The sequence below is a fragment of the Aedes aegypti genome, chromosome 2, assembly GCF_002204515.2.
Source record: "Aedes aegypti strain LVP_AGWG chromosome 2, AaegL5.0 Primary Assembly, whole genome shotgun sequence".
In the NCBI taxonomy this organism is placed as follows: domain Eukaryota; kingdom Metazoa; phylum Arthropoda; class Insecta; order Diptera; family Culicidae; genus Aedes; species Aedes aegypti.
This window is the reverse complement of record NC_035108.1, coordinates 153,563,473-153,580,874: the sequence shown is the minus strand read 5'-3', so window position 1 is coordinate 153,580,874 and position 17,402 is coordinate 153,563,473. Positions and strand designations below refer to the sequence as shown.

The 17,402-nt window shown below is 39.4% G+C and overlaps 1 protein-coding gene across 27 annotated transcripts in view; it reads left to right on the top strand.

Moving 5' to 3' along the window:
- Positions 1-17,402, top strand: part of LOC5579421 (glutamate-gated chloride channel) — a 472,520-nt gene that overhangs the window by 414,536 nt on the left and 40,582 nt on the right. For 14 of the 27 annotated variants that reach the window (XM_021842825.1, XM_021842829.1, XM_021842826.1 and 11 more), the window contains one exon: positions 1,759-1,761. The exons of 4 other annotated variants lie outside the window; for them this stretch is intronic. In XM_021842825.1, coding sequence (XP_021698517.1) covers positions 1,759-1,761 — 3 coding nt within the window. Of the gene's footprint in view, positions 1-1,758; positions 1,762-16,700; positions 17,104-17,402 lie in introns of those variants that run through there. 9 more of the 27 variants (XM_021842806.1, XM_021842811.1, XM_021842809.1 and 6 more) reach the window with 2 other exon arrangements.

Here is a 17,402-nt window from a genome sequence, read left to right as displayed (position 1 = left end):
AAGCAAATTGTCTTAGCAGCAAATTCAATCCTTTTTGAAGTAGAGATTGACCCCACTATTCTTTAAAATAAAACATCTAAGATCTACCTGATATTAACCAAACTGATTGAAGTTTTATCCGTTTGGTTGCACCTGTGATTTTTTTAAGACCACGTTTCCCAACAAAGGGTTCGCGGACCCTGACCGCGTGAAAAGCTGGCTGAAATGAGCACCTTACAACGAGGTGTTTCTCGATGATTACAAAGGTAGGGAAACAGTGTTTTGAGACTTTTCTATCTCAAAACTCTGATATGCTAGAGGATTTGTACTTCGACAAAAATTTCCAACATTATTATTTATTTTATTTAGTTGGTGTTACATCAATTAATTTGATAAAACCTTGTTAACGATGTTACGCCAATTTATTCGGTCCATGGCAGTGTCTCTTCAACTTCGATTTTGGCCCACGTTCTCCAGATCTTGTTGCACATGATCAAACCACCTCGCTCGCTGTGCTCTTCGCCTTCTTGTGCCAACCGGATTCGACGCGAACACCATCTTTGCAGGATTGTTGTCCGGTAGTCTTGCAACATGCCCTGCCCAGCGCACCCTTCCGGCTCTCGCAACCTTCTGGATACTGGGTTCGCCGTAGAGCCTAGCGAGCTCGTGGTTCATTCTCCGCCGCCACACACCGTTTTCCTGTACTCCGCCAAAGATCGTCCTAAGCACCCTTCGTTCGAACACTCCAAGTGCTTGCAGGTCCTCTTCCAGCATGGTCCATGCTTGATGTCCATAGAGGACTACCGGTCTTATAAGCGTTTTGTACATGGCACATTTGGTACGAGGGTGAACCTTTCTCGACCGCAGCTATTTCTGGAGCCCATAGTAGACGCGACTTCCACTGATGATGCGTCTCCGTATTTCACGACTAACGTTGTTATCAGCCGTTAACAAGGATCCGAGGTAGACAAAATCATTAACCACCTCAAAAGTATCCCCGTCTATCGTAATACTGCTTCCCAGGCGGGCTCTGTCGAGCTCGGTTCCGCCTATCAGCATGTACTTTGTTTTTGACGCATTCACCACCAGGTCGACTTTTTTCGCTTCACGTTTCAGGCGGGTGTACAGGTCTGCCACCGTTCCAAATTTTCTGCCGACAATATCCATATCATCCGCGAAGCAAACAAATTGGCTGGATCTTGTGAAAATCGTACCTCGGTTATTAAACCCGGCTCTCCGCATGACACCTTCTAGCGTGATGTTGAACAGCAGGCACGAAAGTCCATCACCCTGTCGAAGTCCCCGGCGGGATTTGAACGAATTGGAATGTTGGCCCAAAATCTTCACGCTATTCTGCACACCGTCCATCGTTGCTCTTATTAGTCTTGTGAGCTTCCCGGGAAAGCTGTACTCGTCCATGATTTTCCATAGCTCTTCGCGGTCGATGCTATCATAAGCCGCTTTGAAATCGATGAACAAGTGATGCATTGGGACTTGGTATTCACGGCATTTCTGGAGGATTTGCCGTACAGTGAAGATTTGGTCCGTTGTCGAGCGGCCGTTGATGAAACCAGCTTGATAACTTCCCACAAACTCATTTGTTATTGGTGATAGACGACGGAAGATAATCTGGGATAGCACTTTGTAGGCGGCATTCAGGATAGTGATCGCACGATAGTTTTCACATTCCAGTTTGTCGCCCTTCTTGTAGATGGGGCATATGACCCCTTGCTTCCACTCCTCCGGCAGCTGTTCCGTTTCCCAGATTTTGACAATCAGCCGGTGCAGACAGGCTGCCAACCTCTCCGGGCCCATTTTGATGAGTTCAGCTCCAATACCATCCTTACCAGCGGCCTTGTTATTCTTGAGCTGGTTGATGGCATTCTTATCTTCCCTCAATGTGGGGGCAGGTTTTTTTTTTTTTTTTTTTCTTCTAAGCAATGGGGGGATAATCTGCTCAACAGACGCCGTATGGGGTTAGGGACCATTTACTACATGCAAGCAGTAAACAGGACTACACCCCCGACCCACTAAACCATTTCCATTGCCGCCAAACCCTTCGTCTCTCCGGGACCACCAAGAAGGCATTGCTTCGGAGAGGGGCTATTGCACATCGCATCCTCCAGGTTAGCTGCGTAGCCATGCAGCAACGAACATCGATGACACGCTTATGGGGGTCCACCAAGGTAGCATGCTGGCGCATTGCCAGCTTCCCGGGTAGTCCTCACCTCCCGTTGTCCGCTGAAAGCGGGCAGGGTCGACCACTACGCCCGCGCCCAGCTGCACCGCAGGTATCAAGAACTGATACTGCGGGCTTCGCAATTTGACCTACTGAAGGCTCAGGCCCTATCAGCTAGCACCAGCTGGGATTGCTGACGAAGGGGCCTCCACTTGCCCCGAACAACCAGAGGCTCGTATCCACCCAGTAGGCCGGCGCCACGACAGCAGCGCTACCAGGATGTTCTCCCCGCGGCCATTTAATCGCTGTAAGGGTCGATTTCGACCGTAGGGCACCGGTATGACCTACGTAGCCGACTGCGAACCCTTGGACCACCTGTTGTTTAGCGTCTGCACTAGTCACTCCTCGAGTCCACTCGCCACCTCCTTTGCAGTTCCGAGACGATGTGGGTGATAGCCGATGAAACGGCATTCCAGCCAAACTCGTCTTCACACATCCTCTGGACCAAATTGTCCGGAGTCGTGTCCCTACCGCATGTGGCTAACATGCGGTCACGCATTGTGCGGAAACGCGGGCACACGAACAAAACGTGTTCCGCCGTTTCCTCTAAACCTGCACAAACTGGACATTCGGGAGAACCCGCATGACCGAAACGGTGTAGATACTGTCTAAAGCAACCATGGCCCGAAAGGACCTGTGTCAGGTGGAATGTTAGTTCCCCATGGCGCCTATTGACCCAGATATCTAACCTCGGAATCAACCTGTGAGTCCACACTCCCTTGGTGGAACTGTCCCACGCACGCTGCCATTTGACCATGGAGGCCAGTCTGGCAGTCCTGCGTATGCCTCTTGTGCCGCGCATTTCGAAGCACTCTATGTCTTCCATGATAAGGATACCAATAGGCACCATACCGGTGATGACGCAGAGTGCATCGTGTGACACGGTACGGTACGCGCTCGCAACCCTCAGGCACATTAGCCTATAAGTACTCTCTAGCTTGCTACGGTAGCTCTTGGTACTTAAGGCCGTGCCCCAAGCCGGGCCACCATACCTCAGTATGGACGAGGCGACACTGGCCAGAAGCTTTCGCTTGCTGGCGTACACCGCAGAGCTATTGGACATCATCCGGGACAGTGCCACAATAGCTGTGGAGGCTCTCTTGCAGGCATAATCGACGTGGCTACCGAAGGTAAGCTTATCGTCGATCATCACCCCCAAGTGTTTGACGGAGCGCTTCGAAGTGATCGTGCAGTCGCCTACACTGATCACCGCTTGCTGCACCGACTTTCGGTTGTTGACAACAACCGCCTCAGTTTTGTGGTGAGCCAATTCCAGTTTCCTGGAGCTCATCCACTCCTCCACAATTGCGATCGAGTGGGCTGCAGTCAATTCCACTTCTTCGATCGATTCACCGTAGACCTCCAGCGTAATATCGTCGGCAAAGCCAACGATGACCACACCCGCCGGGAATTTTAATCTCAACACCTCGTCATACATTACATTCCATAACACCGGGCCCAGGATGGAACCTTGCGGGACTCCTGAGGTTATGTGAAAGCACTTCCGACCCACTTCTGTGTCATAGACTAATACCCGATTCTGGAAGTAACTTCCGAGAATCTTGTACAGGTACTCGGGTATCCCCAGACGCAGGAGCGCATCGGCAATAGCCGCCCAACTGGCACTATTAAATGCGTGGGCAGGTTGGTTTCCTTCATCCGCCGTGCTGACGTAGCCACTTCCTCTGCTGTCGTGACCCTCGGCGTCTGTATTCTCCGTGCCATTCAGGTGTTCATCGTAGTGCTGCTTCCACCTTTCAATCACCTCACGTCCGTTCGTCAAGATGCTTCCATCCTTATCCCTACACATTTCGGCTCGCGGCACGAAGCCTTTTCGGGATGCGTTAAGCTTCTCGTAGAACTTTCGCGTTTCTTGTGAACGATGCAGCTGTTCCATTTCTTCACATTCCGTTTCTTTCAGGCGGCGATTTTGTCCCGGAATAGGTGAGTTTGCTGCTTTCGTTTTCTTTTATATCGCTCCACGTTTTTTCGCGTTCCTTGCTGCAGCATTGCAGCCCGCGATGCATCCTTCTCCTCCAAAACCTGCCTACATTCTTCGTCGAACCAATCGTCACATGTCCTCCTTTCCACGTACCCGACGATGCTCTCGGCTGCGTTGTTGATGGCTGCTTTTATGTTGCTCCAGCAGTCCTCAAGAGGGGCTTCGTCAAGCTCGCCCTCTTCCGGCAACGCTACCTCGAGATGCTGCACGTATGCGGCAGCGACGTTCGGTTGGGCCGGTTGCGCTAGGTTATACCGAGGCGGGCGTCGATACCGTACATTTTCCAACATATCAAGAGTCAATAACTTAAAAATCGAATACTGTATCATTAAATTCCACTACAGTTTGTATCCTTTGACAAATACGCATATTTCGACATCAACTGTAAGGCCGTTTGCAGTGCCGTGTAGAAGACTGGACTTTATTACACGAGCTGAAGACGGCCTTACAGTTGAGGTCGAAATATACGCAGCTTTCAAAGGAAATAAACTCTAGAAGAATTAGAGGGTTTAGTATTAAACTAGATTTTTCATTTATTTATATCAAATTGGTATCAAACAACTGACGGGATAGAGCTTCTTTGGAAACCTGATCGGTTTCCTTAAAGAAATACTTCTGCATCGATCTTTCCCAAATGCAGTAGGTAACCACAGCTCTAGCGCCTTTACGAGTCCCCCTTTCTCCAAAAAGTTGCATATGAAAAAGTTTTAGATCTAGCTCAAACCTACAACTTTGCTGAAGAAAGCGCGCCGATAAGTATAAAATCTTGTGAGTTACAGGCGAATTTCGAGTCTTTAAGTCTATTTTTGAAGTTAATTTTCCAACTTTACAAAAATTATATTCTCACAGTTTGCCCAAAATTGCCTAATGTATGGCCTTTCGAATGCCACTAAAAGAATAAAAATATCGAACTAACTCCATGAGTTATGGGCACTAAAGCTTTCATAGTTTTTCACTTAAGGTGAAGGTGAATCGAAGCCAAACCTAAAATTTTCGAGAGCACGAATCTGGAGAACTAGACTTCCGTTTGACCTGAAAACTTAATCGATTGGTCACTAGCTGGTGATGACCAATCGATTAAGATTTCAGCTCGAATGGATGTTCGGTTCTCCAGATTTGTACTCTTGAAAATTTGAGTTTTGGTTTCGATTCATCTTCACCTTAAATTTGCTTATAACTTCAAAATCACAAGAATCACAAACTTGCAATGTTCAGCAGAAATGTGTATCATTACTTGCTCTACAACTTTTCTGAAGACCACATTCATATAACTGATTTTTCGGGTCCACCCTGAGTTAAAATTTTCAGAACCAATTTACTTAGCTTAAATTAAGAGTTAGATCAAAAGTGTCGTCGACAAAGTTGTGCAAAATAACATTTTCTAAAAGTTTGCAGAAAAGCGCAGCCACAAAATTCATCAGACAAAAAAGTTAGAATAAAAATTTCAACTTAAATAAAGACCAGCCTATTCTACTTTTTCATAGAAGATGCAAAACTCAACTACGAATAACTTCTCAAGACATCGAACGTTTAAAATCAACGAGAATAGAGAAAAAACTTTTTTTCTGCAAAATTGTGGATTCGGACCATTATGCACTGGCATTGAGCGAGCAGTTGGTAGCTACTGATGGTCGGGTTTAGCGACCCGTACCCGTCTTTGTTTATTTCTTAAAACCTGGACCCGACCCGAACCCGAGACAATAATTGAAAAGCAAACCCGAACCTCACCCGAACACGAAAATATTCCGCTGTTCAAACCCGAACCTGACCCAAACCCAAAATCTCAAACACTTATTCAAACAGACTCAAGTAAAAAAAGTTTACAAACTTACTTAATCGATTCTTCGTTTTTCGTAGATGAACCAACTCGATTTTCCATTATTAGCAATAAACGTTCTAATTGCTGGATTTACAAAACGACGAAAGTAAGGTTTTTATCTTTCGCAACCTAACCACTACTTTCGTCGCGCTGGAGAGACAAAGTGACTTTACCACGAATGAAAACAAAACACTACTACTCGATTTTAAACTGGTACAAAAACACTTTACGCTGGTACAAAACACTTGAACTGAATAAAACGGCTTATCATTAAAGGAGAATTAAAAAGGAAATATTAAATGTGATCAGCATCATGAACCTTAAAACTATACAAAAAACTGACATAGAGAACAGCTCGGAAAAGAATAGCTTAAATCACGTACCATGTGGATCCCAACCCACTTGACATACAATTTATCAACACAGTTACTTAAATAAATCCCATAGAAATCTAAAACAATCAGACATTACTGTGCTTGGTCGTACACTAGGGTGTCTTTGTGCATTCATGTTGTATTCATGTACTCAGATCTCAAAACAATGACAACAGTCGGTGTCGCCTCCTTGCCCTGCACTGCCTTCTTCTAATACCCTACCATCCTGCATACTTAATGTGCTTTCTTTCTGTGCTAATTTCCGTTGTAATGATCTCGCCGTATGAGAGAGCCAAGCGCCTTTCTTTTAATGTATACAAATTGAATTTTCCACTCCGTGTGCCAATATGGCGCGCTTAAAAGCGCACTTCTCGCTGCACCACCCATGAACAGAAAAAAAAGAACTGCGTCAAAGAGCATCAGCACCTTCAGTTGTTTTTTTCGTACCTTGCTACAGAAGGGCGGTTCTAATATCACAAATAATGACAAACCTCTTCTCTCATATCTCTGAACAATCTTCACGATGAAAATAGTGTCCTATGATATGTGTTTAGAATTTTCGGTGGTGATTTAAAAGAGACACAGAATAAGATGTAATTAGGTACTAAAAGGAGAAATTTTGAAAATTGTTCCTAATTCGTTAGTAATATGAAATCAGTACAAATTCATCAGCTCGATTTTTTTTTCGGGTTTATGGCATGTTTTTGAAGTAAATACCTCAATCAGGCGGTTATTGGGAGAGATATCTATCAATGTGTTTGCTATTATTTAACTCCCTGGATGATCATAGTGCAGTAAACTTCTGCCAAATTTTCAAACTAAATTGTCTCAAAATGAGTTTGCTTCATCAGAAACTGATTAAAAAAATAGCTTGAGTGATGAGGTTAGAAACAACATACTTGTAATTACACGGAATTGACCGTTCTACTGGTGTTAGAAGTGTTATTTTGGTTCCTACATAAAAAAAGTCAAATAAACCTTAACGTCTTTGGACCTCCTTCAAATCACCACCAAAATGTCACAGATTTCTGTTTCATCAAAATAATAGTAAGAAAGATAAGAAAGGTGGAATTTGAACCACCCTACTACTGGAGGCTTCCCGTTTTTTTTTATTCACAACCGAAGCCTTTGTCGCCATTGAGAGACGTTGCTTACCAGTCCAATCACGACATCCAGTTGGTTAGCAGATTATTTTTTTCTGCTGCGGACCGTCGCAGGAGAATTGAAAATTGAAAACTAGAACGCTTTCGATGTAACGTGTTTGCCCGTAGAAGTGCACTAGGAGTAATTAATTTAGTTAGATGATTTTTATGCCTTTTGTTTGATCATGGTCATGGTTCGTTAGTTTTATTCCTTTGAGTTCTATTAATTTTGGTTACAATGTTGTATCAGAGCGATGTTCATTCAGTTAACATTAGTTTAGTTGGTTCATATGAACGGTAGAACAGAACTTTCAGGAATGATGACAATATACTGCTACACAGATAAATTAAGAATCGTTAATTTATCATCACTTAACCATCTTAATATGGAAAAGATACACAAAGCAAAATGAAAAAAGCACCACCCTATTTTTCTACTGTTTTCTATAAAAAAAAAGAACTTTTCGCTATTATGCCTACTGTTAATAAGCACCTATTATGGCGCTGTCCATTAGTGTGTGACTTATTTTTCAAAAGTCCTCAAAACCAAAAATTCGTGTGCTCTTCTGAGTTCAAATCACATAAAAAGAAAACCTCAAAGTTTGGGCCAAAAAGATTTAGAGGTGGCGCAAGCGACTTGAAAGATAGCTTACAAGTTTTAAGAAACGACTTTCAGTGAAGTTTTCATAACTTTATTCGTTTCCAACAAATTTAAAAGCTTTCAGCATCATTCTCTTCAAAATTGAATTTATGATGAGCTTGTAAAACATCAATTTGGTCTAGTCTTAGTTCAAATTAGTGTTCTCCCATTAACTAGAAAAAATCTTCTCTATTTTACCAAAACATAATGAGTACTCGACCGATTTCAAATATGTTTACATGTTTATGAAACTAATTTAGTTGTTTTTAAATTTTGTATACATTTCATTAAATAGTTTCAACATAACTATTTAACAAAACCTGCTAAAAGCATGATTTTTCAAAGAAAATATCTAATTAATTTGGATTAAAAATTCGAAGGAAATTACATTCATAGTATTCAACTGAAGTTTAACAACAACAATTTGAATAATGCATAAGTTTTTTTTAACAAATGTAAAAATATTAATAAAATAAATTGTTGATTAGATAATTTCAATGGTTTAATAAATGAGCAAACCCAGTTTCAGGTTTAATATTAATTAAAAATAAATGTATTTCCTATTGAATATTCGTGCTTTTACCAGGCTTATTAAAACAATTAAAAAACAACTTTTATAATTTCACCCATAATTTATCCGTCTTTATCACGCGTAATGAGTTAATTAATTTAATAAACATGAGGATTGAATTACCGAAAAGCTCAATATAAGCGTCAATTTAACTTATTAAAATTTTAAAAGCATGTTAGAAAATTTGAAATCGGTTATGGTCAAACACAGATAATTTTTTCAGTGAGATAAAGACAAATTGGAAGAAAACTACTTTTAACTGGATAAGTTTTGATTTTAGACAAATTTGAGGCTCATCTGATTGAACTTTTCATCAACTTAATTTTGAAGACAATGATGCTTAAAGCTTTACAATTGATCAGAAAATAACAAAGTAATGAAAACATCACTGATGGTCATATTTAATACATAACTTCAAAATTCACCTTCAAGTCACTTGTGCCACCTCTATATCTTCATATTTTTGATACATAGGAGAAGGTATCGACCGTGATTGTTTTATTTTATTTTGTTTTACGGCTATAGCGGTCATGCGATTCAAAGCTAAAGGGAGTCTATAGAAGCAAATGATGGAAACGAATAGGTGCATAGGCGTCGCAAGGAAGCGACAAGATTGAAAATTTTTAATTAGGTGGTGAAATCTTGTCGCTCCCTTGCGACGCCTATGCACCTATTCGTTTCCATCATTTGCTTCTATAGACTCCCTTTGGCTTTGAGTCGCATGACCGCTATAGCCGTAAAACAAAATAAAATAAAACAATCACGGTCGATACCTTCTCCTATGTATGAAAAATTTGGCTAATAAGAAATGCAGTTCTAATAGGATCATGTGGTGACTGTCGCGAAGAGCACACATGATAAAGACAAACCATCTTTGACTGCGTGTTAATTCCCAATATCAGTCATCGATCGATAGAACCGTTCGGTTGATTGCCGTCAGTATAAGAGCACATTGAAGCCTCCTGTATTTTGCCTGTGTTGGTAGTAAAGCTCAAAGCTTTGAGCCAACCCTTTTCCAGTAGAGAAGCTAGGCAAAATACAGGACGCTTCGATGCTTACTGACTTTAAAATGGCTTGCTCAATTTTCACCACCTAATTAAAAATTTTCAATCTTGTCGCTCCCTTGCGACGCCTATGCACCTATTCGTTTCCATCATTTGCTTCTATAGACTCCCTTTAGCTTTGAGTCGCATGACCGCTATAGCCGTAAAACAAAATAAAATTCATATTTTTGGCTTAAACTTTGAGGTTTCTCTTTTATTTTATTTTAAAATGCACACGCCTTTTTATTGTTTTGAGAACTTTCGAAAAATTAGCCACACCCTACTGTTTATACACTACGTGGTCATATATTTGAATTTCATGGTGATCTCGCTAACAAATAGACGAAATACTGGTAGAGGAATTTCTTGCCGAAGCTTCCAATTTAATTAAAAACAACTGAAAAACGATGTAGTTTTTCTTTCTATATAAATACATGTGTTACCTTTGGTTTGATTTGCTTAGGTAGCATTGACTTTTGTGAGTTGAACATGTATGAATGGCCAATTAATGTGTATTTATCTCATGTCGTCTATTAGTAAAATCGATTTCAAACGAGTTTAAAATATATCATCTTCTCCAAATTTTGTTCAGAGGTACTCGGAAGACAACAAACTTATTAGCTGGAAAGATATTTTTGAGGAGCTCATAGTTAAGATACAAAGCATACAAAATAGTAAATTTTGAGAATAAAAACTCAAATAACTTGAAACCATACGAAATACAACTTTGGTATGCTCAACAAAGTTGTAGGAAGTGATATATATTAAAACTTTGTAGAACATAGTAGAGCAATAAAACTAAAAAAAATACTTAAAAGCAAACATTTTTTTAAGAACATTTAATTATCTCGATTTTCCAGAAAAACCGAGAAAAAGTTTGTTCGGCAAAGTTGTTTCTACGATCATTTGCTCAAACGTTATTGAACATACCAACTAACGATTCGTTAAAATATAAAAATTGGCGTATACGTCACTTTTGCGATCACCGTTTAATTTTTGTTGATGCATACACTTTGTAGTAATGAATGTTCTGAACATTTTCGCAGAAACTACTTTAGCTCTAAAATAAAAAAAATCGAGACTAAAACCTCATGTCCGCCTAAATTAGGTTCCTGGGTCATTATGAAATGCTCTTCCAGATTAAAAGCAAATTTACAAGATCATGGCCAGAGATCGTGCGCCCTGAAATTTCAGTATAAATATTAACAAAAATATGCTTTTTAACGTAATTTTCTGCATAAAAAACACATACATAAATTGAATTACTCAACTTAAGCCATGGTGACGATACCCAGTAAACACACCATCGTTTATAATATGGTATAAGAGTACATACAGTGCTGTTCTGAATAATAGCAGCGCATGTCGATTTTCATACAAAATGCTCAACTTTGACATGCTGTAGTTTTGTTCCCTTTCAAGCAATCGAGTTGAAATTTTCTCCACAGAACTACAAATATGCTCAATTTTGTAAACACAAAATTTCAAAATTTTCTAAGCCCCTGTCGGAAAGTGAGATACTAGGTGAAATTGTTCGAAAAAATAGCAGTTTTAAAAATTTGATTTTCGGCTTGACATTATAGTTTTAAATTGTATATCACTTACCATTGGAACAATCTCCCCCTACTTATCAAACCTACACCTAAACCGAAAATGTTTAAAATATTTGTAGAAGAAAAATTTTAAAATGAAAAACTGCTATTTTTTCGAAAAATTTCACCTAGTGTCTCACTTTTCGGCAGGGATTCAGAAAAAACTGAAATTTTGTAGTTACAAAATTGATCATATTTGTAGTTCTGTGGAGAAAATTTCAGCTCGATTGCTTGAAAGGAAACAAAACTACAGCATGTCAAAGTTGAGCATTTTGTATGAAAATCGACATGCGCTGCTATTATTCAGAACAGCACTGTATGTGGAGGCGATATAGGTACATATTGCATGCAGCCTTATGGCGCATGTACGTATATCGCCTCCACATTTGTACTCTTATGCGCTATCGTATGCGAGTTTGTGTTTACTGGGTAAATACCTGGCAAATGATCAAATTTGTCATGGCATACCATATCATTTGTTTCGTTAAGGTGAAGATGAATCGAAGCCAAAGCTCAAATTTTCAAGAACACAAATCTGGAAAACCAAACATCCATTTAAGCTGAAAACCTAATCGATTGGTCACTTGCTGGTGGTGACCAATTGATTAAGTTTTCACCTTAAACGGGTGTCTGGTTCTCCAGATTTGTGCTCTTGAAAATTGGAAGTTTGGCTTCGATTCATCTTCACCTTAAAAAAAACCTAAACGTTGCAATCTACACTTTCATTTAAATTACTCGATAAAATTTTCTCGACTAAAATTTGTGTTCGTTGTATTTTAATCAGCAAAAAACATAAAATGACATATTTCCTTAGAAAAATGTTAAGCCCTGTGAAAAAAAAAATCATTTTTTCTCTAATTTGGATTTTTTTTTTCAATGACTTGAATACAGTGCTGTGGCACTTTGACGTCTTCGAAAGAGTTGTTTGTTTTATAAAATTTAAAAAAAAAACACTGCCGAACATGCCAAGTCTCTAGAACGTCACAGTAAAAAGTTAAATTGTGGCGCCACCTATGCAGCCGGTTAACGAACTACCCCTTTTTATCACTAGATGGTTCTCATTGTTATAAAAAACTTTACCGAAGACACTGGCTCATTGTACATGCGGATTTGATTACCGAACTGCTCAATATATGAATCGATAATCAAATATGCTTGACAACAAGGATACTTCTTAGGACCAAACGGTTAAAGCATGGTTTTCCCTACTGCTCATAACACAACGTTTTACCCTTGTTTCCAGTTCCAACCATGCTATTGTTTGCTATACGATGTGACGCATGGGTCACTTTTTCCAAATCACTACAACACAAATGCATTGAGTGAAAATAATTCGGTTTTGCACACTGATCTATAGTAGGGGAAGTGGTGGTAAAATGAACACCATGTTTCTTACGGTGGAAAAAAAAATTCAATTAAATTTTTATCACGCTCGGACGATCTAAAGAATTTATCAGAGTGTTCGAGTAGATACAGAAGTCAATTAAAGTGAAAACATCAACGAAAACTGAGATTTTAGAAACCCCGTCTGAATATTAGAACTAACGTAACTTTTAAGTCGGAAATCGTGAAGTTTTGCTTTCAAAAATGCAATGGGAATTTTCAAAAATGTTTGTATTGCTCACATATGTATTTTGTACGATGTTTAATTTACCACCAACAGGCGTTCATTTTTTTTATTCTCAATTCACTTATATTCTAATTGGAAGCTCATTTCACCGTTGGGCATCACTTGAGCGAGGATCGATTGGTATGTTGTGCTAGAGCACAACGCCTAAATTCACACTATTTTCATTACCCAATCTATTTTTAGATCTTTCTCAGACCAAGAGAGGTCCATTTGTTCATAGCCGTTGGTCGATTGCCGTGTTAATCCGTGTACAGTTGAGCATTCGCTCAGAGAAGGGTCAGATGTCAGTCCGCTTTCAGGCGGCCGTGATGTTGGACGGATGGGCTCGTGTTCTTGAGCGGACTGACGAAGTTTTTTTTTGTTGAGAGGGCTGGGAATCAAACCCATGATTATCCGCTTATAAAGTGAACGTGTAGTCAACTACGCCACATTGCCCCCCTTAGTTGTTCATTTTACCCAGTTGTAATAACGACAAAAATATATGAAAATTCGGCTGATTTAGTCTGAATTCGTATCGCTGCTTTAGATAACATCCCCATTTTTTATGTTGTGGGATAGAACTATATAAATTCATCGTTTTTATCATCAGAAACAAGATGATATCCTTAAAGTATTATTTTTCCACCCCTTCCCCTATGTCACAATTTGAAAAATGATATGTAATAGTGTTTTCAGCAATTTATACAATTTTAAATTTTTATGCATCCAATTTTTATGCAATTTGCAAAATTCTTTTATGTAAACACACAAAATAGTATTATAATCGAAATTTTAATCTAAAACCAATTGGCTTTTATTCAAAAATTTCATGTTCTTTAATGAATTTCCTCTGTTTTTTTTTTTTTTTTTTGATTCGACAAAAAATGATCCATAACCGTGGGATGATGGAATCTGCAGTTTGTTATTATTTAACAATTTTGATACTTTGTGAATACATATTGACAATTTAAAACTATTTTTCTGTAAGAATTATGTACTTTAATACAGCGAAAGCCCAGTAAACTGCTGCTGTTATTGTTCAAAACTCATTTACAATAAATTCATGCCTAATAAACATTTTAAATTGTTTTTATCTTAAACATGATCATGCAAATGTTTACATTCGATTCGATTTCTTACACTGTATAGTAATTTGGCATAAAAATGGGTTTTAGTTTAAAATTGAAAAAAAAAATCACTTTTTGGAAACTGCATTTATGAGAATTTAAAAATGATCCGTAGCATCATCATTTTTGTCGTAAAAGTCAGCTCATTTATAGCAGAACTTCGATTAAATAAAATATAATTACATTTTATTCATAAAAAAAGGAAGTGGTTCTATCTGCTAGATGAATAGACTTTTTACGGTTGTCCTACTTTCCCCGAATTTCGGTACACCGAATGTCGTTTCCCCGAATGCCAGTTCCCCGAATGCCAGTTCCCCGAATGCCAGTTCCCCGAATGCCAGTTCCCCGAATATCCCGTTTCTCCGAATAGCCCACTTCCCCGAAAAGTTTTTGGCACTCATATTTGTCATAACTTTAGACATTTCAGGGGGGTGAACGTACTGGTCATACGATATACACCCTTCTTTATTTGATTGGCGGTTCTTACGAATTTTACCGTCCTCAGCATTTTTGGCAACATGTATATAGTCGAGAATGACTAAATACCTTCTTCTTTTGATTGCTTATTGTTCTTTCTACTTCACCATCCTGCCACTGAAAACTATTAGAGCACCTATATGAACTGCTACACTTTTCGGGGAAACGAATCATTCGAGGAACTGGCGTTCGGGGAAAAGTAACACAATCACTTTTTACATACAGAACCAGAAGAATATATCCATACAAATTTGAAAAGGTCGATTTCCTGTTTACGTTGTGTATCGTACTTTCAGTATGGAATGGCCCATATACGTTAGAATCAAAAGGCTTATTTATTTTTATTTGATATACTTCTTAACTGGTTGTTTGTAGTTGTGAAAATTTGTTCTATCATTTTGTAGAATTAGAAGGTGTCAATTGTATGTACTCTTGTACAACTCCTGGATGTACTCTGCAGTTGCATTCTCGGTTGCCAAACATTGCGTATATAATCGAATAACTCAAAATAAAGTCAAAACTCGTGGTATATAATTTCAAACTTACAGTGTCGATAACAAAAAAGCAAACAAATTCCAAATGACATACAAAATGGTCATGTTCGGAGGTCTGTAGTTCTATGTGTAATGATCCGAATATTGTGAAATTTTGGCGGCAAACTTAAAATAACGTGAAATAAAATTTACGGTGAATTATAAGATTTTTATACACATGCCAAATAAAAAAGTAAACAACACCAATGAGCTTGAGCTTGATTGGCCGCCCGTGATTGGTACTCCAGTATTTCCAGATCAGCTGCACTTACACAAGAAATCAACCAGATGACTGCTTGGAACTAACAGACATTCTCAGTGTATGAGTGCTGTCGTCTGCCACGGCAGAATGCAGGCCAATGAGAAGAAGGTGGAGGGATTGAGGTTTCATTTAAAACTGAACAACAGTAAATCTTAAATACCCCTGCATCTACGTCAGTTCAAGCGGGAAGGTATAGGGGTAAGATATTTTTACGGCAGAAAGGCTTGCTTTTGGTTACCAAACTATGCCCAGACAACCAGAATTCGCATAACAGTTTACGAACAAAACTCATACAAATTGCATCACATCCGCACTAAATGATGGAAGAAATAGTTTCATCGATGACTTTCCTCGCATTAAATGCAATTTTATGAGTTCATATGTACATTTCGTTTCGTTCCGTATACTCGTACAAATTAAATCGGATCAATCCGTAGCAGCTGTCAAATAAATTTTGTCATCACAGTATAGTCGCATGAGAGTACGGATTAGATCGCAATCTACATACTCGCATTGCATGCTAATTTTCATCATACAAAAGATGCACGTATATTGCCTCCACTTTTGTACGTATAAGGCCTTTTAACAACATTTTATACGTTATACTTTGCACATATAAGCATCGCATAACGCAAAAAGTGAACTCATTATACGTACATTCTGGTTGTCTGGGTGTGCTTATGTATCAGGTATAAGAAAAGGCATGCTGTAATTATGAGGGAATGATAGCGTATGGAAACAGTTTCTTTTTCCCTCTGTTTCTAGCGTTTGTTTTAATAAATTTTGAAATCAAAATTTGTTTACTTATTATTTTCAACACTGTATTTAAGGTTTTATCTATTTGTAAAAAATATTGTAGGTTGCACGGATGCTACGTGTGATTAAGCGAAAAAAGGAAAAAGTCCACATAATAATAGATCTTAAGGTGTGTAGCTACACATTGCATTTTCAAAAGCACTTTTTTGTTTCTATATTAAAAAATTGATTGAGTCTGGTTCTCCAGATTTGTGTTCTTGAAAATTCAAGATGTGACATCGGTTTATTTTCACCTTAAAAAAACAAACTATCGACGACGTCGTACCCCAACGTTCCAAGTTATATCCAACTAACCAATGCTTTCTAATCGCTTCTAATACTTGTGGCACCTGTTGTTGCGAATGATTTCTTATTTGTGTTTATAAACCAATCCAAAGTCAATGTTCTTCAAATGTCCCAAAGCCCCTCAATGTTTCGATGTCAGTTAAACCGACTCCCTGTTGATAATCCATGCACCTTCTGCCCATTTCATTAGAACCTCTCCACATTGCATCTCACTTCAATAAAGCAACACTTTTAAGATCAACCGTTATTCAAACGAGCAGGAAACGATTGAAAGCGAATTCCACACGGCAATTGCTGCCGAGAAATCTGCCGCGTCAGCAGCTTCCTCCAATCCAGGTGCAACTTCTACCACTACTGGTACTACTGCTACTTCCAATGCTGCCACTCCATCCGCTGCTGCTGCTGCAACTCAACAAGGGGCAGGGACCCCAACTTCCGCTTCGACCGTCAGCCCTTCCTCGACCAGACCCACCAGTGTCCTGATGGAGGAAGGACTGGGCGATGGTAAACCGACTTCCGTTCGATCCCGTACTCAGCGCCAGCCGACCGTTGAAACCAAAATCAACGAAATCGGTGTGATGGAAACGAGCTTCGTAAGTTAGCTTTTAGCGTGACTTTTCTTCCCACCGCCTTTTACTAACTGTGGTCCTACTCCTCCCTACACTAACAAACTATAGTTTTATAGTGCAATCGGCAGTCTCGTTGTACATTGCTATGAGCCCCACGACATACCTATGGCCCCGTATTTCGGATTGTTTAACTCAATCATTTCGAATTTCCTGCCGTATTTCCTCCATTCGAGAAAAAAATTATGCTCATTTGCATATTCGATTATCGCTGCTTTACTCCTCTCTCGTGTATAGGATAGAAAGAGTGCAAAGCCATTTCCCGA